This window comes from Crinia signifera, chromosome 8 (genome assembly GCF_055691185.1).
Source record: "Crinia signifera chromosome 8, ASM5569118v1, whole genome shotgun sequence".
NCBI lineage: Eukaryota > Metazoa > Chordata > Amphibia > Anura > Myobatrachidae > Crinia > Crinia signifera.
This window is the reverse complement of record NC_139224.1, coordinates 33848168-33872402: the sequence shown is the minus strand read 5'-3', so window position 1 is coordinate 33872402 and position 24235 is coordinate 33848168. Positions and strand designations below refer to the sequence as shown.

At 43.7% G+C, this 24235-nt stretch overlaps 1 protein-coding gene across 3 annotated transcripts in view; it reads left to right on the top strand.

Moving 5' to 3' along the window:
• Window positions 1–2539: 2539 nt before the first annotated feature.
• The window catches only part of TNRC6B (trinucleotide repeat containing adaptor 6B), a 125575-nt gene continuing 103879 nt past the window's right edge, over window positions 2540–24235 (top strand). For 2 of the 3 annotated variants that reach the window (XM_083156122.1, XM_083156120.1), the window contains exons 1-3: window positions 2540–2644; window positions 3643–3726; window positions 4939–5034. In XM_083156122.1, the coding sequence (XP_083012248.1) occupies window positions 5000–5034 (35 nt within the window). In that variant the 5' untranslated portion in view covers window positions 2540–2644; window positions 3643–3726; window positions 4939–4999. The remainder of the gene's footprint in view (window positions 2645–3642; window positions 3727–4938; window positions 5035–24235) is intronic. The other variant, XM_083156121.1, reaches the window with a different exon arrangement.

Here is a 24235-nt window from a genome sequence, read left to right as displayed (position 1 = left end):
GACATAGTGTCTAGTGCTGCGGCTCATATACCCGCGCGCCGGCCCTCCTCCAATCAGGGCCGGTCGCGTCATCCAGCCGCGCCTCGCGTGCACGTGTCCGGCTTTCCCGGGCGTGCGCTCTCACGCAGCTGACGCTGCAGCGCGTCGTCATCTTCCGGCGCCTCCCGCGCGCGCACGCCTTCTCACTCGCAGCTCCATGTTGCTGCGAGTGTCCCAGACGCCCGCCCGGCTTCACAACTGATGGACCCGGACAGATGACCGCTCCCATGGCCACCTAGGACGCCACCGCCTGTAGCCGCCCATACCTGAGGACGGCATGCGGCCTGTGAGACTCAGGCACTCTTCAGGTACCTTCCCTCCCCTCCCTAACCCCGAAGGGAATGAGGGGAGGTTTCCAGCCAAAACTTCGCAGGGTAAGCCACCACCTTTCTGCTACCCATGTTTTTAGGGAAAGGAAAAAAAGACACAAGCAGGAAGGAGGAGGAGCCTTTTATACAGGAGGAGTCTTTTTTTCCTTTCCAAAGCTACCCAATCAGGGAAAAACCCATATGTAATGGCTGCCATGGGGGAGGTAGAGGAAATTGACTTTTCTGTTAGCCATTGCTTCGGTTAGGAGCCACTTGGTCCTCTGTTCACACCTTTACCAAATTTTACAGGTTCTATGAGTTCCCTTCATTTGGACGGGCAGTGATGAGAACTGGCAGTCTGAGCGTACCCTCCCATAATACCGGCTCGTGAACGTCCCAAGGTGAAGCGGTGTCACCGGACTGGACGAAGAGAAAAGGGGATTTTTGTAAGAACTTACCGTTCAAACCCCTTTCTCTGAGTCCAGTCCGGTGACACAGCGATCCCTCCCTTACGCTCAGTAAGTCATACCGTTCATGTGTATCATGTTATGGTTATATGATTGTGCATATAAGATGTCGGGCATTGTACTGAGTTGTGTATCCTAGTGTGCTTTAGAAAGTAAACTAAAGCATGATGGGATGTGGAAGGGGAGGCGCCTGCAACCAGAGGGAAGATTTCAGCATACAGTAGGTGCCTGGCTCCTGTGGACCATCCTACATCCCAAGGTGAAGCTGTGTCACCGGACTGGACTTAGAGAAAGGGGTTCGAACGGTAAGTTCTTACAAAAATCCCCTTTTCTGCTCACACCCTCCTAATATGTAAGCAGAATGCCAACAAAACTAGTACCACAATATGTGGGTTTACCGTCCTTGTTAACAGCATCACACCCAGCACATAGCTCAGAGCAGTGGCCATGGCAGAGACGACAAATCCACCCCACTGATTCAATTGACTGTACACAGTCAGAGCCGGCTATTGGCTGTGTACAGGATGGGCGTGCTGGGGCGGCCTGGGAAGCGTCGGAGCCAAGGGAATCAGCAGTGTCTGCTGGTTTCTCTTCCTCTATCCTGCTTCAGCTTCTCCGTTATGTGTGTGACGTCATCATGTCACACACTGGGGAAACACACGGGAGAGGAGCCCGGGGGCGGGCGCCACAAACTTTTTGGCAGGGGGGGGGCAAAATTTATAGTTACGCCACTGGCTCAGAGAATATCCTTTACAGCAACTAAATGGCATTCTTTAGGTGCGGTAACCTACATTTCCTGGCTAAAGTGCTGGACGAAATGCTACTAATATAACAGCTCGGGCACTGATTTCTGCCTCTACTCAGTAGTATGTTTCATTGGATTCCCCCCCACCGATTCCTATTTATTTTTCATTCCTTGGAATAATTGCTTATTTGACATGAATCTGCCTGCCGATACGTTAATAGATTAGCGTCAATTTAATTGGATACAGTTTTGGGGTCTTTTTTTTAATTGAGTTTGTGAGTGATGTGCACTCCTTCTAATGTTTAGAGTGCTGTGGTTGCCTATAGCTGTTGTAAATAGTGTCCTGAGGGCTACAAACCATGATCTGTTGAGTCATTTAGTTTCCAATTGTATTCAACACTTCTAGTACATTCCTTCAGTGGGAAAATGTAAAAAAAAAAAAAACTCTAAAGACAGGGGGTGTTGCCTATAGCAACCAATCAGATGCCACCATTTATTTTATTAAACGTTAACTAGATAAATGATAGCTGGTGATTGGACGAACGTATTATTGTTAAAAGGCATATTGAGCACAGCTAGAACATGGCAACAAATGTTCCCAGGGTGATTGCTTTGCAGGAACAATAATCACTATGGTGCTTGGGGGCCTCTGTGGTGGGTAGCTGCTGCCGCTGCTTTCAATCTGGAGGCGACTGGCTGGCAACAAGCAAAACTCAACTGAGAAATGATGAGATGACTCAATTCCCGCAATAACAACACAGAACGAGGCTTGGAACGGACGGCCTTGGGCGCGCTGACGTAATGACGTTCGGAAGGCGGCCGGAGCGACTCTCCTAAGGGTAGATCACAGTGCGCCCAATAAGGCGCCAGGACGAATGGCGAAGCGAGTCTAGGCAAGTGACAGCTAGTGCAGCCAATCTCTGCTGCGGTAAGTGAAACTCTCGACCAATTGCAGAAGCGGAGGGGGCGTGCTGCGGCGAGTCATGTTGTGGTGTTGCTGCCAGGAGGCGGAGCGGGTTGTGGTGCAGTCTGGCAGGCAGGGGAGAGCGGAGCTGGCGGAGGTGGGAGTTACCGGGATACCGGCGGTGAGAGGATGACAGGGTAGCTGGGGGCAGTGGGATGCAGAAGCTTCTGGAGACGTCAGGTGGATGCTCCGGGTCAGCGGGGCTGTGTGAGAGGTGCTGTGTGCGGCCGGGGCCTCAGGCTTGTGTGTTTGTGGGGAGCTTGAGGATTCTGGGTCTCAGAGAAGGAGTTACCCCGTTCTGGTGTGATGTATTATGGCCCCCTGGGTATTACTATGATTGTGCAGCACCCATAACTGCACCTAGCCTCCCTCCAGTGCATGCTCCGCTCTCTGCCTACATCATTATGTCTGTGCATATGGGGATATAGCAGCTTTTCGCTGATGCAGGTCACAGGAACTGGGCTGCGTTCTTGGTCAGATTAATGTTTGCTATAGATAATCCATTATGGGGGTAATTCTGTGTAAAGTGATGTTACGATGGCCCTCTGTGCATGAATAAGCCATTTATAGCAGTTCCAGCATTGAAAGGTCCCCCATAACCTATAGAGGTGCCATGGGCCTGATATGCCATTCTGAGGTAGTACATTGTGTCATTATTTAAGAAAAACATTGTGATGCCCTTTTCCTGATGGTCCATTGCTTGGAATCCCCCCCTAATACATGTGAGGGGAAAATTTGCAATGTCAATGAGCACAGTGTGCCATTCCGGAAAGGCACATAGCACCCATCACATTGAATTGGATTGTGATGGAAAACTGGCTATGCTGGTAGGGTGCAATGTGGAGAAATAAATTCCCCTCTATACTGGAAGAGATGGTACAGTGTGCCTAGCCCAGGCCGCAGGTGACACTGCTACCTAAATAATATTTCTTGGAGATTTTGTTCATTTATTCTATAGGCCATTATAGAATCCATCGTGTTACACTTTCATAACTTGTGTTTGCATTATTCTCTGCCTCATCCTTTATCAGCATCTTTTAGGCCATCCTGCCAAATCTCCTAGGTCAGGGGTCTGATTCTGTAACATTGCTTAGCTCTCGTTTTTCTTTCTGTCCGCAGGGCTTTTGTCTCTTACTCTGTACGCTGACTGTGCCCAGGATTCATCACCTTGCTTGCTGTTGTCACACACAGAGCTGGTGAAAGGTATGATCACGCAATCACACTCCTCCATGCGCATCAGCAAAACCATTCAGTGTAGCACTGTGCTAGCTACATATTGTTATCCATGCTGTATAATAATTAATGCACTGCTTAATTGAGCTAGAACTGAATTGTCACTTGTCTCAGGTGTGGCCTGCTGTAGTCTAAGCTTATGTTTATATTGATACGTGACTATGAATTAGCAGAAAGTCATGTTCTGCATTGTAAGCACTTTGTAATACTGTCATTCAGTGCTTCCACTTACAGTAGTAGCATGTCCGTCTTGTCGGCCATTATTATATATGTATATTAATGGTATCTATCAATGTAAGATTATCTGTTACTGCAACTACCGTCTATTAGACCTATTTTAATGTTATATATGTTATTAAGTTGCTTAGTTTATTTGTTAATAAAATATACATAATTTGTCACTGGTGAAGATGTAATATGTTAACACTCACTGTGTAAAAGTGATCCCATTTCTATAAAACATATAGGGACCCACTTATTAAGGATCACATATACAATGTGATCTGGGCGAAATATTACCACCCAGGATTGCATTGTAATATGCAATCCTATCAAGGGAATGTATCATCCCTCTGTCCCTGCAATGTGCTCAGCCAGGTGCTGTGGGTCTGTAAAGGTGCCCATACACGTTACAATTATTGTATACAATATCGTATACAATATCGCATCTCATCCGATCTCGGTTTTGCGATGACATCAAATGAGATGAGATCTAGTACAAAAAGTATGTGCAGCACGTACTTTTTGTACTAGATCTCATCTCATTTGATAACCCAGATCGGATGAGATGCAATATTGTATACAATATTGTATACAATAATTGTAACGTGTATGGGCACCTTTAGTCCGTGATGCTGACCCCTCGCTGGGGCGACAATGGTGCTACCATAGCATAGGCTACAATGGGCTACCGCCATTTAGAGTGGCAGTAACCCGGGGACCTGAAGCAATGATGCCCAATGTTGATACATCTGCCAGCTTTGCATGCCCCCTATGGGAGCAGCAGGATCAGACCCTCCTGATACATTCAGGAGAGAATATACTTAATATTTGCAGCTAAAAACGTGTGCTTTCGGGGATATAGACACTAATATTAAATAATAAATGGGTCCCATACGCAAACATGTGCACCTGGCTAATGTACAGGTGGTAACTCATTGTTTCTTTTTTTTCTGCGAGCAGACAATACCTGCGCGTGATTCTGCACCGATTTGCACACCAATTTTCTTTCCCATGCAGACGAATGAGGGAGAAACACTTGAAGAAAGCTGTCCCAAGGTAAGATCACTGTAGTATCCCTGATAATTTAATTTATTCAGGAGGGATGTGTGTGTGTGGGCAAATGGCAACATGTGTTCAGGTAAGCAAGGGATGTCTAGTAGAGAAGCCATATTTCTGGAATAATGCCGGATTGTTTTTTTTTCTCACCGTAATCGATGTGTGTCATAACTGATCTTCATTATGGAAAGAATATGAACTTATTTTTGATTTGTTGCAGAACAAATTCACACCACTTTTTTCTTGTGGCCTAGACATGAATGCATACCGTATATACACCTTGGCAATCTAGACTGGCCTTATAATGTTTGTACAAGCACTGTACATTAAAGAAAAATACAAGTAAAAAATGCACCATGGCTGTAAGACTTTTGATATGTACAAATGTTCATCGTACATTCAGCCTCAACATTACATGCAGCGTGAGATGCCTGGCACAACTAAACCACCAAGTCTTGTGCATCTCTAACATTAGATTTCTTGTTTTGGATGTAAATGCGTCTTAGTCGCAATGCAGCTAGGGTGCACCAGGACACTATGCTGATTAATATGGTATGACAATGATACTTTGTTTGTGTCTGGTTTTGTATATGGAGCACAACGGAACTCGTATTGGAAAATATCTGCAATTGCTACATTGTAGCACTTTATGTGCATCCTATTAATGTTGAGTTGTGACAAAGATGCATTTTTCTGCAAAAAAGACACCCGTCACATGACCCTGTTGCGACTAGATGGGCTATTTGGACCACTGCAGCAATAATTGATGAGGACATACCTGTATGTACACATTCATTCTATAATTTTTTACCAGTCTTTATATTTATCGCACACTTATTAATGTTCACCAAATAACAACTACAGTTAGCAGGCCCAGGTAGTGTAGCAATGGCGCTGGTAGTGCATACTCCTGAAACCTGTTGCGATGAGATCACTGCATAATGTCTAGAAATACAAATTCTGCAACACCATTATTTTTTCATGGTATGTAATGTATTTTCTTACGACTTTATTGTGCGTAGACTAAATCTTGTATACCTATCTCTGTGATGCTTTGTAACCTGTGTTTGTACTGTATTTTAGAAGATATTACATTGTGTAGATGGTACGCTGCTTTTATCTACACTTCTAGGATACGGTTTAGGTCAATTGATGCCTGTTGTTTTTACCTACCTTTTGCCATTCATATTTTTTTTTTTTGTGATATTTAGACCCATATCTAAGGTGAAATACTTCACTATTTGTGACCTTGAATAGATCAACCACTGGCCATATCATGCTGAACTCTAGCTACATATGTTTTCTTTAACTTTAGAGCAGGACAGGCCAACCTGTGGCTCTCCGGATGTTGGGAAACTACAAATCCCAGCATGCATTGCCACAGTTTTAACACTCCCTTATAGCAAAACTGTGGCGAGGCATGATGGGATTTGTAGTTTGACAACATCTGGAGGGCCACAGGTTGGCCAGGCCTGCTCTAGAGGATTCTTCCAGAGAACCTGTGTTGGGGAAAAAAGAATTCTTTCCTTATGCTGCCCATACACTTTTGCGATCGGATTCGATGCAACATCGAAGTGCGATGTCCATCAAACCCGATCGCATTTTGTGGTGCTAAAGTGCCCCCTTTACAGCACTCGATGTCGCATGCCATCTTGAGATGGCACATCGGGTGCTGGAAGAGGGCTCCGCCCCCCATTAGCGGATTGCATTCGAACATCGCATGTGGTTAAAAACCACATGTGATTGCTCCTGCAATTTGATAAATATGTGCAGCACATAAGACCTTGAGACCTGACATTCGACCAGCGTGCCTGCGCATCGCGTCAAATGGTATACATTTTGTGCATACAATCATTCGATTTATCGGCCAGATGTGGTCGAAATCAAATGATTGCATGCAGTATCTCACAAGTGTGTGGGCAGCATTACAATAAGAGTGAATGTTATGTTTGAAGCAGTCTAATGTGTGTGGTAAAATGTAAAAAAATTTGGTACTCTTTACCTAGAAGGGCGCCAGCGATTGAAATCGCGGTCGTCGGGGGTAAAAATCGCGGTCATCGCGGGTAAATCGGGATGACCGCGATGACCGCGATCACCGCGATTTTCCCATAGGGAACAATGTTAAAACGGCAGATTGACCGCGATTTTACTGTTAAATGGCTCAATGGACCCGATTTGGGGCCAAATAGTGCAAATTAACCCTTAAATGTCCCCCCCAATTTTTAACGCCACCCCACGATCCACGCGAACCCAAAGCGTGGCGAGCGCAGCGAGCCCGCGTCCTCCGACCTTTTCATGCCCTACTATCCACTAGGGCGTGGAGTGAGAATATAATAGTGTGGCGAGCGCAGCGAGCCACCGAGCCCGAAGCGTGGCGAGCGCAGCGTGCCCCGCGAGGGGACGCGGATACCTTCACAGGTAGACGCGTCCCCTCGCGGGCTTCACAGGTGTCCGCCTCGCCACGGACACCTGTGAAGCCCGCGAGGGGACGCGCATAACTGTGAAGGTATCCGCGTCCCCGCGCGGGGCTCGCTGCGCTCGCCACGCTTCGGGCGCGGTGGCTCGCTGCGCTCGCCACACTATTATATTCTCACACCACGCCCTAGTGCAGGGGTGTCCAAACTTTTTGCGACGAGGGCCAGATTTGGTGAAGTGTAAATGTGTGGGGGCCGACCATTCAGTCTGACATTCTTTGAATCATTAATCACATCAGAATGGTCCCCCAGCCTGCCCCCATTAACTGTATGTCCCCCAGCCTGCCCCTCCTTCACTGTATGTCCCCCCATTCACTGTATGTTCTCCACTCTGCACCCATTCACTCTGTCCCCCAGCCTGCCCCCCCTTCTCTTAATGTCCATCAGTGCCTCCATTCTTTGTATGTCCCCAAGCCTGACCCTCCTTCACTGTATGACCCCCACTCACTGTATGTCCCCCAGCCTGCCCCTGCTCCCCTTCTCTGAATGGCCATCACTGCCGCCATTCACTGTATGTCCACCAGCCTGACCCTCCTTCACTGTATGACCCCCATTCACTATGTACCCCACCCTACCCCCATTCACTGTATGTCCCCCAGCCTGCCCCTGCTCCCCTTCTCTGAATGGCCATCACTGCCTCCATTCACTGTATGTCCACCAGCCTGACCCTCCTTCACTAAATGTCCCCCACTCTGCCCCTCCCTTCGCTGTATGTTTCCCAGCCCTCTGTGTGACCCAGAGGAAGGAGAGGCAAAGCAGGCACTGCAAGGACAGGAGATGCTTGGGCTTACAGGAGCAAGATTCACCCTTGCTGCCCCCCCTCCCCAAACACTGCTGTCACTGTGATTGTGGAGTAGGGGGATATACGATTGCAGCAGCAGGGGTAGGGCGCCAAACACATCTGACTGTGGTGGCCGGCACCTCCTCACTGCAGCAGACAGCAAGGTAAAGGTGCGCTCGCCGGGGCCCCACCTTTAGTGTCCTGTGCTGTGCTTCCCACATCTGATGCTCTGCCCGCTTCCAGCTGGAGGCTGCGGGCCACTTGAAATTACAGCACGGGCCGCAATTGGCCCCCGGGCCTGACTTTGGACATACCTGCCCTAGTGGATAGTAGGGCATGAAAAGGTCGGAGGACGCGTACCGCCGCCCCTCGGGGGCTCGCTGCGCTCGCCACGCTTCGGGTTGGCGTGGATCGTGGGGTGGCGTTAAAAATTTGGGGGGACATTTAAGGGTTAATGGGCTCTGTGGCCCATTTAACATTGATTCCTATGGCCAAATCGGGTGGATTGAGCCATTTAACAGTAAAATCGGGTCCATCGCGGCTTTTAACATTGATTCCTATGGGAAATCGTGAGCATCGCGTCGCGGGCATCGCGGGTACATTTATGGCCGGCCGCGACCGACACGATTTCCATGTTTAACATTGGTTTCAATGGGAAATCGCGGGCATCGCGTCGGTCGCGTCGCGGCCATACATAAATGTACCCGCGATGCCCGCGACGGGCGCCCTTCTAGGTAAAGAGTACCAAAAATTTTTTTATCAATCTGATAAAGATTAGATTTGCGAAATTTAAAGATGTGATTTTAAGAAGTTAAATCTAATGGTATGGGGGTTTAAAATTAATTTCAGCAATAATATATGAACATTTATATGGAATTGTAATGTATATTATCTTAATTGAAAGTATTGTTAGGAAATTACCTCATTTCTAATTTAAGTGTTTAATTTTAGAATTTGTAAACCATATCTACAGTCTCTCTCCCTCCCTCCATACAATGGAGGGCATTCTGATCTGCACGTTCCCCCGTGCAATGTTTTGCCTCTGCACATGTGCATAAACATTTATGCGCATGTACAGGCTGTTTCGAACAGAGCAGTGTGGGCTGGAGGCGGCGGGCACAGGACGCACCCAGAGGAAGCCCAATGTTTCCTGGGCGTTTCTATGCTGAAAGCTTGGCCATGAGCAAAGTTTCTGCATGGTGGGTGCCCCATAATGTGATTCAAGAGTAAAAGGAGGCTCGTGTGACTTGGTGCTGCAACATGCTGGCCAGGTTTGATGACCGTCACTCAAACTCTGTCGGAAAGATCATCAGTAGTGCTGAATCCTGGATCTATAGTTTTGACCCATAGATCATACAACCGTTAACCCAGTGACATGAGCTCAGTGTGGCCAAGCATGTGGTGCTGTTTTTCTGGCCACGACTGGTCATGTAGCTATCGTACCACTCGTGCAGCAGTGCACCGCTGCTGGGGATTGCTACACCAACCAGTGTCTTCAACAAGTTCTGGAAGCCCATTTCCATGTGCCGCTTAAGAATTTTAAGAATTTCCATGGTGCCATTTTCCATCAGGACAACTCACCTACCCACAAGTCCAGGAAAGTAGTGAATTTTCCGGCCCATGAATCCATACGGGAACTTGGCCATCTGTTGCACAGTCGAGACCTGGCCCTCTGCAACTTATTTGTGTTCCCTCAAATCAAGCTTTTGATGCATAGGATTAGTTTTGGATCACGGAAAGTTGTTGTGGAGACCTTCATCCAGCATATAGAAGAAATACCGGCTTCAGACAGGTCTAGCTTCTTCACCAAGTGGTTTGAGCGCATGCAACTTCCCATAGACTCCTCTGGCGAATACTTTGAAAAAAATGTACTGTTCACTTTGTAAATACTTTTCAGAAACTAACTGGATATCCCCCATTCATTGTATTTAAACACTCTTTATAGGTTTCCAACAGACTTAGGGGAACAAGCAAATGTGGATGTGGTGTATGAGCCACAAATACAAACAAGATGTTGTGTTTACACTTCTCTTAAGTATTCTCAGCTACAATGTGTGAAGCAGCAATGTCCTCACCCAGTAACATGTGGTTTGCAGATTTTTGTGAATGACTTGAAAGTGAATTCTTCTAATTTTTCTGTTTTTTTTTTAGGAATTTGCAGTTGATTTTGGTTCTCTTGTAACTCACTAAAACCATCTAAATAATATTCTGCTGACATTCCCTAAACAGACCCCTGCACCTGAATGTTGACACATTTGCATAATGTTGCAATTATGAATTCCCACAATTTCATTTTACTCTCACTTTGAATGTAATCCTCAACTCAACAGAACCCTAACCTTGTCAACACGCTGACCATGTATTTAATACACAGTACAACAAAGGCGAGAACTAGTGAGGGTTGAAATGGCTTCGCATAATTTAGTCAGGAACGTGCTACAAGATAACAATTGAATTTTTTTTTGTTGGTCAGGTTAGAATCCTATTGTGCCTGGAATAATGCAGTTTATTTAAAGAAAAATTCTTTGTGCCCTAGTTTTCCAGCTCTTTCTCTTGTGACAATTTGCACACCTGTTCTTCCATACAGAATGCACATACTTTATTAGTGTGCACACAGGCACAGAGTAGGACATGTGTATTTTTTTGTTCTGATCGCTTTACTGTAGCTTGTTAATAGATGTGGTTGGTTAAACTTAGAGAGGGTAAACCTCTTTGGTAATTTTGATGGTAAATTCAATTCTGAATCCCAGAAACACAAACAGCGTGGATTGTGGGTTAACTTCTGCCTGCAGAACATGTGACTGTATATTATAATTAGCAGCCTTCCTGGGAGCATCGGGCATTTCCTATCCCTGGCAGATTGGAGAGCGCTCAAGCATGTAATCTTGTTTGGCTGACATGATATTTTTGAGTTACTTAAACATGTTCTTCACAAGCTTAACCAGTGTAACGTCAGAATCGATATGTAGTGTTGTAGAGCATTGGAGTAAGCTAGACTTGGTTCATAGGAATGGCTTTTTATTTCATTTATAAGAGAATGACCCGACCTCTCTGCTCTGCACATCTGCGTCTCTCATCCACACTCATTACTTGCTCCCGCTTACACTTGCAGGATTTGTGTCGGGCATCACAAAACGTACCAGGAAAGAATAAAAGATCTTAATATGTATACTTTAGAGCAGAGAAGGGAAAGGGGGGACATGATAGAAACTTTCAAATATATCAAGGGCTTTAACAAGGTACAGGTGGGAGACATTCTTCACAGGAAGAGGAGCAACAGAACACGAGGACATGCACTGAAACTAGAGGGAGGAAGATTCAGGGGAAATGTGAGGAATAATTTTTTCACAGAAAGAGTAGTAGATAAGTGGAATAGCCTCCCAACAGAGGTAGTAGACGCAAATACAGTAGTACAATTTAAACATGCTTGGGATAAGCATATTGATATCCTTACAAAAAAATAAGGCTCAAATATGGTTTGAGGTAACATGTTTAAAAAAAAGGGGCAGACTAGATGGGCCAAGTGGTTCTTATCTGACGTCACATTCTATGTTTCTATGGAATGCCCTTCCACGCACATTAAGACTCTCCTGTAGCCTCCAAACTTTTGTAGCGTTCCCTGAAAACTCACCTCTTCAAGCAAGCTTTTCATATTCAGGATCCCCCACACAACCTCCAGTAGCATTCATATCTAATTGCATTCCATCAGGACTGTCTTGTAACATTGTGGGACTGCCATATTATGGAACTATATCCTTATATAACCTTATAGATTGTAAACTTGCGCGCAGGGCCCTCCCACCTCTATGTCGATTTGTTTCTACCAAGTTTGTTAAATCACTATTTACAATTGTAAATCGCAATGGAATATGCTCCGCTATATAAGACTGTAAATAAATAAAATGAGGCAGCAGTCCACCTACGTTTTGTATTCTGCCCTGTTCTGCTGTATGCATGCACAGTGTTGTTCTGCAGATATTCGGTGTAAGCCAACTGATGTTTAGAATATATATATATATATATATATATATATATATATATATATATATATATATATATATATATATATATATATATATATATATATATATATATATATATATATGTATATATATATATGTATATATATATATATATATATATGTATATATATATGTATATATATATATGTATATATATATATATATATATATATGTATAGTATGTATGTTTAGTGTCCGTGAGTCTCTGAAACACTGCTCTCTGCTGGCAGAGAGTGAAACTACACCTTTCTCACACATGCACAAACACAGAAGTTAGCAGACTAGCTTTCGAAGCTTTTGCTTCGAGCAGGCTTACTAGTATTTTATATTTCCATTTTGCATTCCCTTTAAAGTGAAAGTAAAGCTGTCATTTGACATTGATTAAGATTAGATTAAAGGAGATGTATTAGGCAGCATGGAGGGTGTGATGGTTAGCATTACTGCCTCCCAGCACCGAGGTCATGGGTTTGATTCCCATTATGGCCCTAACTTTGTGGAGTTTGTATATTCTCCCGCTGTTTGCGTTGGTTTCCTCCGGGTACTCCGGATTCCTCCCAGAATCCAAAAAATATACTGGTAGGTTAATTGGCTTCCAACAAAATTAACCCAGAGAATGTGTGTGTGTGTACATGTGGTAGGGACTATAGATTGTAAGCTCCACTGGGGCAGGGACTGATGTGAATGTTCAAATTCTCTATATAAGAAACTGATAATAAATAATATGCATGAAATCACAGGGATGTTTATACTTGAGCCTCTCAATCATCTTGTCTTCCTCTGCAACAGGTTTCTTTACAGGTACCATAAGATTCTGTTGTAGCTACATGTATAGAAGTTGGTAGAGAGCTGCAGTGGAATATCAGGCTTTTACTGAAACCTGTATGGCCTTGAATGGAAACTTTTTTTGTTGGTTTTTATGCATATAAAAGTTGTTTTTTTAGCTACTACCTACACATGAATAGCGGCTGTCATTAGACTTTACAGAGCAAATCAATTGCTCTGTATACACCGGCCCCCTCAGATGGTTTTAGTTTGGTGCCTCGGGAGTGGGGACACTTTTGGGGGACTGCTAGGCAGCCTCTTTTCTTCTTTAGTTTAATATATTTTAGACAGAGTGGACAGAGGGTCAATGTCATAGATGCCCCTATTACTAGCCAGCATCGATACACACCTGTACCGGAGCCCAGATAAGGCTTTTTCTGCTTGCAGGGAGTCGCTTCTTTGAGGCGACCAGTAGTGCTAGCAAATGGGGTCCCGGTAGTCAATGCAATCCCACTAGACAACCAGGAAAGATGGTTGTAACAGGGTGGGCTTTTTATTGAGTGGGACAAATACACTGGTCAATTGGCCAGAGAGGGAGAAAAACCTTTCCCTGTAAACTCCATTTCCTACCCATTGTAATGTTGTTGTTGTTTTCTTTACAATGTAATGTATGTAGACATCTTAACAAACGTTTTATGGTGTCCAAGTTTAGAATTATTTTATTATCTGTATAGGGCTGATATATGCCCATGTTGCCAGTTTGGTTACAACCACATCTCTACCAATCTCCTCCAACACAATGTCTCTTAAAGACACCATGGGTAAGAAAATGGAGAATTTTAATGCAGCTGCTGCTTCTACCCAACTACATTCTAGGGTGGAGCTCATCCATGAGGCCAGTGCCTGTTCAATAGAAGTGGCCTTCTGTCTTACAGGGCTCTGCTTCCGCAGTAGCTGCAAGACCTGCACTCTGGCATACTTGGAGAGCTGACTCCAAAAAGGCTCTGGAAGCTTTACCTTTCTCTGGTGATTTTATTTGGGCCATGAACCAGATAAGATCATGGCTACCGTAACAACGGTCAAAAGGTTTTTGCTTTTGTCCATAGGGAAAGGCCAGTCCTATCACACTCTTCCTTCAAATGTCCAAGTCATAGCGATACCAGTCATGGTAAACCTGTCATCCTTCTCCCAAACCAATTGCTGCACCAGTGTCCTGATGGGGAACGCCCTTCCTAGGACCCTCCACCATGTGGGACTGACTACTACATTTTCATAAGACCTTGCTGCTTATTACCTCAGGCGCTTGGGTTATATGTGTTGTTTGCCCCAGTTACTCGCTACCCTTCCAGGATCTATTGCCAAGCCCGTTCTTTTTCAGTGTAGGTGGACACTTCGAGGAGTTTCTCCCAGTCAACATCCTAGAGTTTCAGGCAATGTCCAAAGCCCTATTCAAGGGAAAGTTTATTCTCCAACAAAGGCCAGTCAAAGTTCAGTCCAGCAACTCTAAAGGCCGCAACATACATAAACCATCAAGGTGGATCCTGCTGGAAAGGAGCCATGTGGGAGGTATATTCCATTCTTTATTGGCCCAAGAGGTTCCATCCAGCTCTGTTGGCAATTCACATCCCAGCAGTTAAAAATTGGGAAGCAGTCTTTTTCAGCCCCCAAGGATGGTTACAGATTAAGATCGACATGTAACCTCACAACAGCCAGCTCCCTAATTACTGCTCCCAAACCATGGATTTGGGATCTTTTCTGGTAGATGGTCTGGTTGCACCTGATTAGCCTCATCAAGTTTGGTATTGCAATCTTCTAGGCCTGTCCATCAAATCCCACTCCCGTGGTGCCTTTTGTTTTTTTATCAGGACCTTCTGTGTCATGGTCCTTGTCTACATCCGAACCTCAAATGCCTTGCCTTGATGGGATGGCTTTTGAGACTTCCATCTTGAGACAAAAAAGGACTTCTCGGCTTTGGTCATTTATACTATATGGAAACCTTCCTTGGTTAGACTTTATCAGAGAGTCTGGCAAGCCTACTACAATTGGTGTTCAGTCCAAAGTCCTGAATCTGGTTTCTCATCTGTTCTGTCCCCTTTTTTACGGGCCGGGTTGGACTGTGCCTTTGACTTTCTTTCCTTAACCCCTTCCTGACAGAGCTAGTTTTTGCGTTCCTGACAGAGCCATTTTTTTCAAATCTGACATGTCTCACTTAAGTGGGGATAACTTTTTTTTGCTTTTACTTATCCCAGTGATTTTGAGATTGTTTTTTCGTGACACATTGTACTTCAAATTAGTGGTAAATTTGGGTCGATACAGTCTGTGTTTTTTTGTGAAAAATACCAAAATGTCGTGAAAAAATGGAAAATTTAGCGATTTGCAAAATGTTAAATTTTCTGCTTGTGAGACAAATAATCATACCACTCAAAATAGTTAATAACTAACATAGACCATATGTCTACTTTATGTTGCCATCATTATTTCAACTTCCTTTTAATTTTTTTGGACACTAGGAGGCTTCAAATATGAATAGCAAATTCTCAAATTTTCAAGAAAATTTCAAACACTGATTTTTTTAGGGACCAGTTCAGTTCTGATGTGACTTTGAGGGACTTGTATGTGAGACACCCCCATAAATGATGCCATTTCAAAAACTGCACCCCTCACAGTATTCAAAACAGCATTTTGGAAGTTTGTTAACCCTTTAGGTGTTTCACAGGAATTAAAACAAAGTGTAGGTGAAATTTCAAAATTTCATTTTTTTTGCAGATTTGCAAATTTAATACATTTTTCTAAGGAACACAGTACATTTTACTAGAGAAATGTGACTAAAAATTGATTCCCCCAATTCTTTGGTTTTCATAAATATCCTATATGTGGCCCTAGTGTGCACGGTGACCAAACCACAGGCTTCATAATAGAAGGAGCACCTACTTGATTTTGGAGCCTCCTTTTTATGAGATTATTTTTTAGGAACCATGTAGGTTTCTAGGCACCATAAGATGCTAAAAGTTAGGTACCCCCCCACAAGTGACCCCATTTTGCAAACTACACCCTTCAGGGAATTCATCTAGGGGTATAGTGTACATTTCAAACCCCCAGGGGTTTCACCAATTGTGGTACAACTGGGCAGTGAAAATGAAAAAAAAAAAATTTTCATTTTCACAGCTCAGTTGTATCAAAATTGGTGAAACCCCTGGGGGTTTGAAATGTACACTATACCCCTTGATGAATTCCCTGAAGGGTGTAGTTTGCAAAATGGGGTCACTTGTGGGGGGGTTCCACTGTATGGGTGTTTCGGGGGTCATTCAACCAGAATCTGTGCTGCAAAATCCAAAAATCACTCCTTCCCTTCTGAGTCCTGCCATGCACCCAACTGGTATTTTTTGGTCACACATGAGGCATTGCCGTACTCGGGAGAAATTGGGGCACAGATTTTGGGGTGCTTTGTCTCCTTCATTCCTTGTGAAAATGAAAAATTTTGAGCCAGATCTGCATTTTTGTGTAAAAAAATGTAATTTTTTACACAAAAATGCAGTTCTGGCTCAAAATTTTTTATTTTCACAAGGAATGAAGGAGACAAAGCACCCCAAAATCTGTGCCCCAATTTCTCCCGAGTACGGCAATGCCTCACGTGTGACCAAAAAATACCAGTTGGGTGCATGGCAGGACTCAGAAGGGAAGGAGTGATTTTTGGTGGCGGAATGAATGGTGGGTGCTATGTCGCATTAGCAAGACCCCCGAAGCACCAATACAGTGGAACCCCCCCACAAGTGACCCCATTTTGCAAACTACACCCTTCAGGGAATTCATCTAGGGGTATAGTGTACATTTCAAACCCCCAGGGGTTTCACCAATTTTGATACAACTGGGCAGTGAAAATGAAAAAAATAAATTTTTCATTTTCACAGCTCAGTTGTATCAAAATTGGTGAAACCCCGGGGGGTTTGAAATGTACACTATACCCCTTGATGAATTCCCTGAAGGGTGTAGTTTGCAAAATGGGGTCACTTGTGGGGGGGTTCCACTGTATGGGTGTTTCGGGGGTCATTCAACCAGAATCTGTGCTGCAAAATCCAAAAATCACTCCTTCCCTTCTGAGTCCTGCCATGCACCCAACTGGTATTTTTTGGTCACACATGAGGCATTGCCGTACTCGGGAGAAATTGGGGCACAGATTTTGGGTGCTTTGTCTCCTTCATTCCTTGTGAAAATGAAAAATTTTGAGCCAGATCTGCATTTTTGTGTAAAAAAATGTAATTTTGTACACAAAAATGCAGTTCTGGCTCAAAATTTTTTATTTTCACAAGGAATGAAGGAGACAAAGCACCCCAAAATCTGTGCCCCAATTTCTCCCGAGTACGGCAATGCCTCACGTGTGACCAAAAAATACCAGTTGGGTGCATGGCAGGACTCAGAAGGGAAGGAGTGATTTTTGGTGGCGGAATGAATGGTGGGTGCTATGTCGCATTAGCAAGACCCCCGAAGCACCAATACAGTGGAACCCCCCCACAAGTGACCCCATTTTGGTCACCAGCTTTGGGAGGGGGGCTGGCGCTGCGGCTGGCGGGGGGGTGGGAGGGGTGCTGGCGCTGCGGCAGCCGGGTGGGTGGGAGGGAGGGGGGCTGCCGGGTGGGAGGGGGGGGGGGGCTGGCGATCGTTGGTGATCGGTGCGGTATACGCACACACACACACACACACACACACACACACACATATATATGTGTGTGTATATATATATATATATATATATATATATATATATATACACACATTTGCACATTTTTTTATTTTATTTTATTTTTAACTTTTCCAGCAGCAGCATGATGCTGCTGCTGCGGGGGGGAGGGGGGAGGAGGGGAGCGCAGCGTGCGCTCCGGACGTAGCGGTTGAGCCGCTGGAGCTGCTGCTGCTGCCGGGTGAGTGCCCGGCGGGTGGGAGGGGGGTGCTGCCGCTCGGTGGTGATCGGTGCTGCACCGATCACCACCGTTTTCTGTGTTACCGAGCGGCTTAGCCGCCGGTAACACAGGAAACGCTGTGATTGACTGTTCAGATTTGAACAGCCAATCACAGCGATCGCCGACCGGGGGGGGCACCCCTGCCCCCCCTGGGCGACGAGGGGGGATGTCTGCTGTCAGGGACAGCAGACATCACCTAACTGTCACTGCGTCTCTAGACGCAGTGACAGTTAGAAACCATGACGTACATTTATGCCATGTGTCGGGAAGTACTTCCCGACCATGACGTAAATGTACGTCAAATGTCGGGAAGGGGTTAAGGTTAAGGTCTAAACGTATTTCTTTTTTCTCATAAAAAGAATCATTGGCACTGATGTCCAGACCTTTTTACAGGATGTGCATTACCTTCAGCCACCTTTTTAGTACTCTGGTGGGATCTAGTTTTGGTTTTTGAAAGCACTTCAGATTACCCACTTAAAACCCATGGCAACAGCATTGTAGCGCAGGCACACGGTCTTCTGCTCACACTTTTTCAAATTATGTTGCCTCAATACTTTTGCCTCATCAGATGCTGGGATCAGGAGTACAGGTGTTGAGCTCAGCATAGGAGTGTCCCCCATGGATGATGAGAGAAGTGGAAGTTTTTTTCCTTCCCTATTAAATCTCTTTCTCTGAATCCACGGAGGACATTGGGCACTCACCCTGACATTCCTTAATATAAGGAATTTGCTTTCTAACATAATCATTTTAAATCCTTTCAAAATGTACTCCATTGATTTGAGAAATGACAGCCATCTTTAATTGAGCAATTTTTATATGTGTAGGTATTTAATCAATTGCAAATATGTCAGGATTGTGAGCTGATGAAACCTTGGGCCAAAACCCATTGTTCTCAGTAATGTTTGGGCTATATTTTCCCCCATTGATTATATATATATATATATATATATATATATATATATATATATATATATATATTTTACTGGCATTCTGAAAAATCCTAATTTTGTTGTGCTTGAGTCTTTTAATGATGGAAAAAAAAAAAAAAAAAATATATATATATATATATATATATATATATATATATATATATAACCCAAAAATCCGCGCCCCAATATAGAACAGCAGCAACTCTGAGAGTCCCCCGGTAGCTGAGACCCAGAACAATAGAAATACAGAACAGGAACAGAGTGCGCTAGGAGTGAGGGTACACAACTTATTTCACAATATAAAAAATTTAATAAAAAGCCTACAAAACGGCTTACAGAAGATACAGTGTTTATACAGTCATATATTGGCATCAATTAACAGAAACTGTGGTGGTTCAGTACAACAGCAGGCCCAACGCGTTTCGTCAACCACGTGACTTCATCAGGGGCATTAGGTAACTTGATTAACAAAGCTGCAGTTGCTCTTCTTGCAGTGTCTCAAATTGACTGAACACTAATAATTAATGTATGTAGACAGTGATATTCCACCAAAAGACAGAGCTCTTGTCAGTTTTTGTGGTATAATTTTCAAATGTCCCACTTAATTATAGATGCCAGCAGAACATTACGATCACAAATCCAATAATGCTGGGTAACAGGGAACAAGCTACAATGTATCCAAGCAGCCGAATGTAATCCGTTGATGCCATGACCTGACGAAATTGCTGAAATAAAAGCAATGAAACGTTGTCCATATTGGATGGCCTGATCGTGTTTTTGTGACAAGACGCCTGGAGTGCTGCTTCCCCCCCCCCCCTGTTTTCTATATATATATATATATATTTATTTTTTTCATTATTAAAAGACTCAAGCACAACAAAATTAGGATTTTTCAGAATGCCAGTAAATTATTATATTTTTTTAGTTGTGTAAGGTACATATAGACTAGCAATTTGTTGCAAAAGGTGTTCACTTTGTTTTTGGATCTATAACAACAAAAAGTTAAGTAAAATAAACAAATTGCTGCTGCAGCTTTAGGGAGTATTCAATTACATGGCAGATTTTTCGACAGTCGAAAAATCAGCACTTTTTTTGCTGTTTTTAGGTCTGTTGTAAATTACACCTAATCAATTAAAGTGCCATGTTTTTCCATTGTGGAAAAATAAGTGGATCAGCGAATTACTCGCCAATTTCCACATGTTTTTGTCTAAAACTGCAGCCCCCCAATGGTCTCCCACATCCAATACCTTCAGTGTGTGTGTGTGTGTAATACCCCTTTCACACCAAAAATGCAGGGACATTCACGGGTTGGGACCCTTTCACACCAGAAAAGTCACTGCATTTTCTGGTGTGTGAAGGGGGCGGGAAGAATGCCGTCAGGAGGTGGGGAGGAGGCGGGATAGCGTCGGGCAGTCAGCGGGATGGTGGCGGAGGTGGTAAGAATACTCACCCCGGTTGCTGGTCTTCCAATAAGCCAGGGATCCACACACTCACTGCCGCTGGAGAGCTGCGTCATCATCCTCCACCGCCTGTCCCATCATTTGCGCCCGCCTGCGTGGATTCCCGGCCAGACAGCACACCGAGGATCGGCAACCCGGGTAAGTATACCCTACCCCATTCACACCAGCCAGGTCCCCGGGTTGAACCCGGGAATAACCCTGCTACCTAGCAGGGTTGGATTGCCGGCAAATTAGCCCGGTAATTTGTCCCAGGTACCTTTCACACCAGCGGTAGTACCGGGTTGTTCCTGGACTTGACCCAGGAATTTAGGCTGGTGTGAAAGGGGTATAAGGGGTATATGAAACATAAATGCATTTTGTGTTTAGACTTGGTTCCCATTCCCAAGATATTTAATTACATCTCCACTTTTAACCTTTTTAATCATGGTGTGTTTTCATTGCTATGAAATAATTGTGAATATCCCTATTTTGTAATAAACCAACATTTGTATTATCCTTAGAACCTGAGCATTATGTTATATATATTGTATATTATTTTACCTATACTTGCGTAGACTTTCCCTTTAGAGCAGATATCTAAAGCCAACTGGTCTTATTCATGATTTTAATAAACCCACCAATTGATTATCACTATAAAGGGTGTGTTCGTTTCTCTGGTAATAGGGTAGGTAGGTCACATAGTGTGTTTTGCATTTAGTAAGTAAGCGCTTACTTGCTTCTTGTGTCCTGGTGATGTTCGATGAAGTAAATTATTATTATTTTATTTATAAGGCGCCACAAGTGTTTTGCAGCGCCGTACAAAGGAAGTACAGGGAGACCAAACTTGGCATTACATTGAATAAATAACAAAAAGTACAGGTGAAGATTAAGCTTAAATATAAGTAGTGAGGACTCAATCAACATACTACTAGAGCCTTGTGACCAATGATGGAGATGAGTATGCGGACAAAGATGGTCACTGAGTGTTTGGGTATGGGAGAGCTGTGAGTGAAATGTGAAGAGAAGAGGGCTTTGACAACAGGAGGTAAGAGGGCCCTGCTCTGAGGAGCTTACAATCTAGTAGCTGTCCCCGAACTGGCTACCTGGGGACACAAATCTGCTACATTTCTAAGTTATGTGGTTTTTGTGTTTGTATTGTGCATGCTTTTTCATAGTACAGTTGCAGAGCCTTTGCAAAGGATTATAGGAGAACAACAAATTGCAGCATACAAACCAGGCAGTATTTTACAAATCCATTTAATTGCCAAATGTGAAGATTTCATTTGTACAACATGCAGTTTTCAAATCAAGGCAAAAAAAACCTCTGTTGCATTTTAAGAGCTCACCATGTGAATGAATGAATCTTTTGTTTTTAAAAATGATTTCTAGACGAGGCAAGGAGTAAATAGTCCAGGATCCCAGACAAGTATGGACATGGAAAATTGTCAGAGTGGGATTCTTGAGGAAATTTATTTGACTCTTCTTGTAATGAATATGGGCAAATAAAAATAAATAAAAAATCTGGGATGTTTGAACCTGAAGGATACAAATCCTTAATGGTGACTGATGCAGAACTACATAATTATTATTATAATTTTTTTTTTTTTGTTTTTTTTTTTTTTTTTTTTTTTTTTTTAGACCGCTATAATAAAAGTAGAATTCTAGGCAGAATATGATTTTTTTTTTTTTTTTTACAAAAAATGGGCAATACTACAATGTGTTCTTACAATTACTGATGGAGTTTGGACCCTAGTTTAAGTGCATGCATAGTTTTCATGTTTACCAGAACTACTGTTCCTCTAGAACAGGCATTCCCAACCACGGTCCTCAAGGCAAACCAACAGTGCAGGTTTTAATGATATCCAGGCTTGAGCACAGGTGACTTAATTAGTACCTGAGTGATTCTGATTAAACCATCTGTGCTGAAGCCTGGATATCACTAAAACCTGCACTGTTGGTGTGCCTTGAGTACCGTGGTTGGGAATGCCTGCTCTAGAAGAGTGGTTCTCACAGTACTCTAATATTCCAAATTGTAAAGCTATCCATTCTAAAGCACAAGTGACTTGATTGGTACCTCAGTAAGTTTGAGTACACTTTCTGTGCACAAGCATGGTAATTCTTAAAACCCAGACTATTAATTCGCCCTGAGGACCAAGATTGAGAACCATTCCTCTAGAAGCTAGGGGAGTCCAGTAGTAGACCCATGGATAGAAAGATCATAGAAAAAGCTTTTGGTTTTGGACAGAATAACTGCCTCACAGTATGGAGGTTTTGTGTGAAGTTTGTATATTCTCCCAATGCTTGTGTGTATAGGTGGTAGGGGATATCTATTATAATCTCCACTGGGGCAGGGAGTGATGTGAACGCATCCTCCTCATTGGACACATTGTGCGCAAACCAGTGGCAAACGTAGGATTTTTAGAGGGGGGTTTCCAAGTGTAATCCAAAATCTCCTACTCTGCAGCACATTGGAGTAAGTACAGGAGTCTGGGGGAGCGCTAACAGCCCTGAAAATTAGACTTTTTATGCACTGGATACTGTAAGGAATACTTTATTAATATTTAACAGTACAGATGGTCTTTAGTATAGGCTGTTTCAAACATTTTAATAAGATAAGTGGTCAGGAAAAGGATAAACATGCCATAATAAATAAATAGACTAAAGGACTAATAGTTTAAGGAGTAAAGAACATTATTGTACAGGACCTTGATACAGTTATGCACATTCTAAGTAAGCCATTTTAGATGGATCAGAAATGTAGGCATACAAGAGGAATTGATATAAGGTGCCAGAGATACTGGGGGGGGGGGGGGGGGGGGCATATTCTATAAAAAGAGCTTGGACTTTGTCGTTGAGCTCTGCATGGCTGCAGGTTGGACATTTATCGATTTATTTTCTCTAGTCACCATCATACTTTTCGAATTTCATCTTCTGCCACCCAAAATTAAAGGCCTATCCTCCACATAGTCCCTCAAACTCTTTTGCAGCATATGTGCTTAAGTTTATTTGTGATTATCACCACTATATTGTGTGGCCCCAGGTAGTGGTGTGTTGTTGACCCTTTTGGGGAGTGTGGCACGGTTCCGAGGAAGTTAGGAGAGGTAAGCAGCAGCAGCCCATTGTGCATCCTCCCACCTTGCAGTACTATAGGCTTGCTCCTGGTAGAATAGGGGGAAGCAGTGAGTCTACAATGCTTGCCCCTAGTGCAGGGTGGGCAGGGGTCAAGGTGGAAAGCTGCTGGTAACCTCCTGGTTGGTGTGGTTCTGTGCACATAGCATTTGTTTTGCTCTTGGCGCGCTCTGCTGGCTAGTGCCAGCGTACTCTGACCGTCCCAGGGTGTACAGTTCTGTAGGAAATGTCAGTGCATAGCATCTATCAAAAAGGACCTGGGGCGAACACTGCTACATGTTCAATAAGGAAATGGGAATATAATCAAAAGATAGAGGCATCACTGATGACTATTCTGAGTAAAACCAAACCAGTGATGACTTGGGGATCTCAGAAGCCCAGCTCTCGGTAGTGCAGTGAGCATTTCATTTTTCCAATTAGCAACTTCTGTATATTTATAGCTGCATGGTAAACAGGAAAGTCTTGAGTCTGTTTTTGAAGGATTCTAGAGTGGGGGTCTGTTTTTGAAAGATTCTAGCTCCAGAGTCACAGGTTGCCTATGCCTGAACTAGGGGGTAAATTTATTAAAGTTTTAGTTTTTAGAAATGACAGATGTTGCCCATAGCAACCAATTAGACTCTACTTTATAATTGTATATAGTTCCTAGAGAATAATAACTAGAATCTGGTGGCTATGGGCAGCATCTCTCACTTCTAAAACTCAAACTTGAG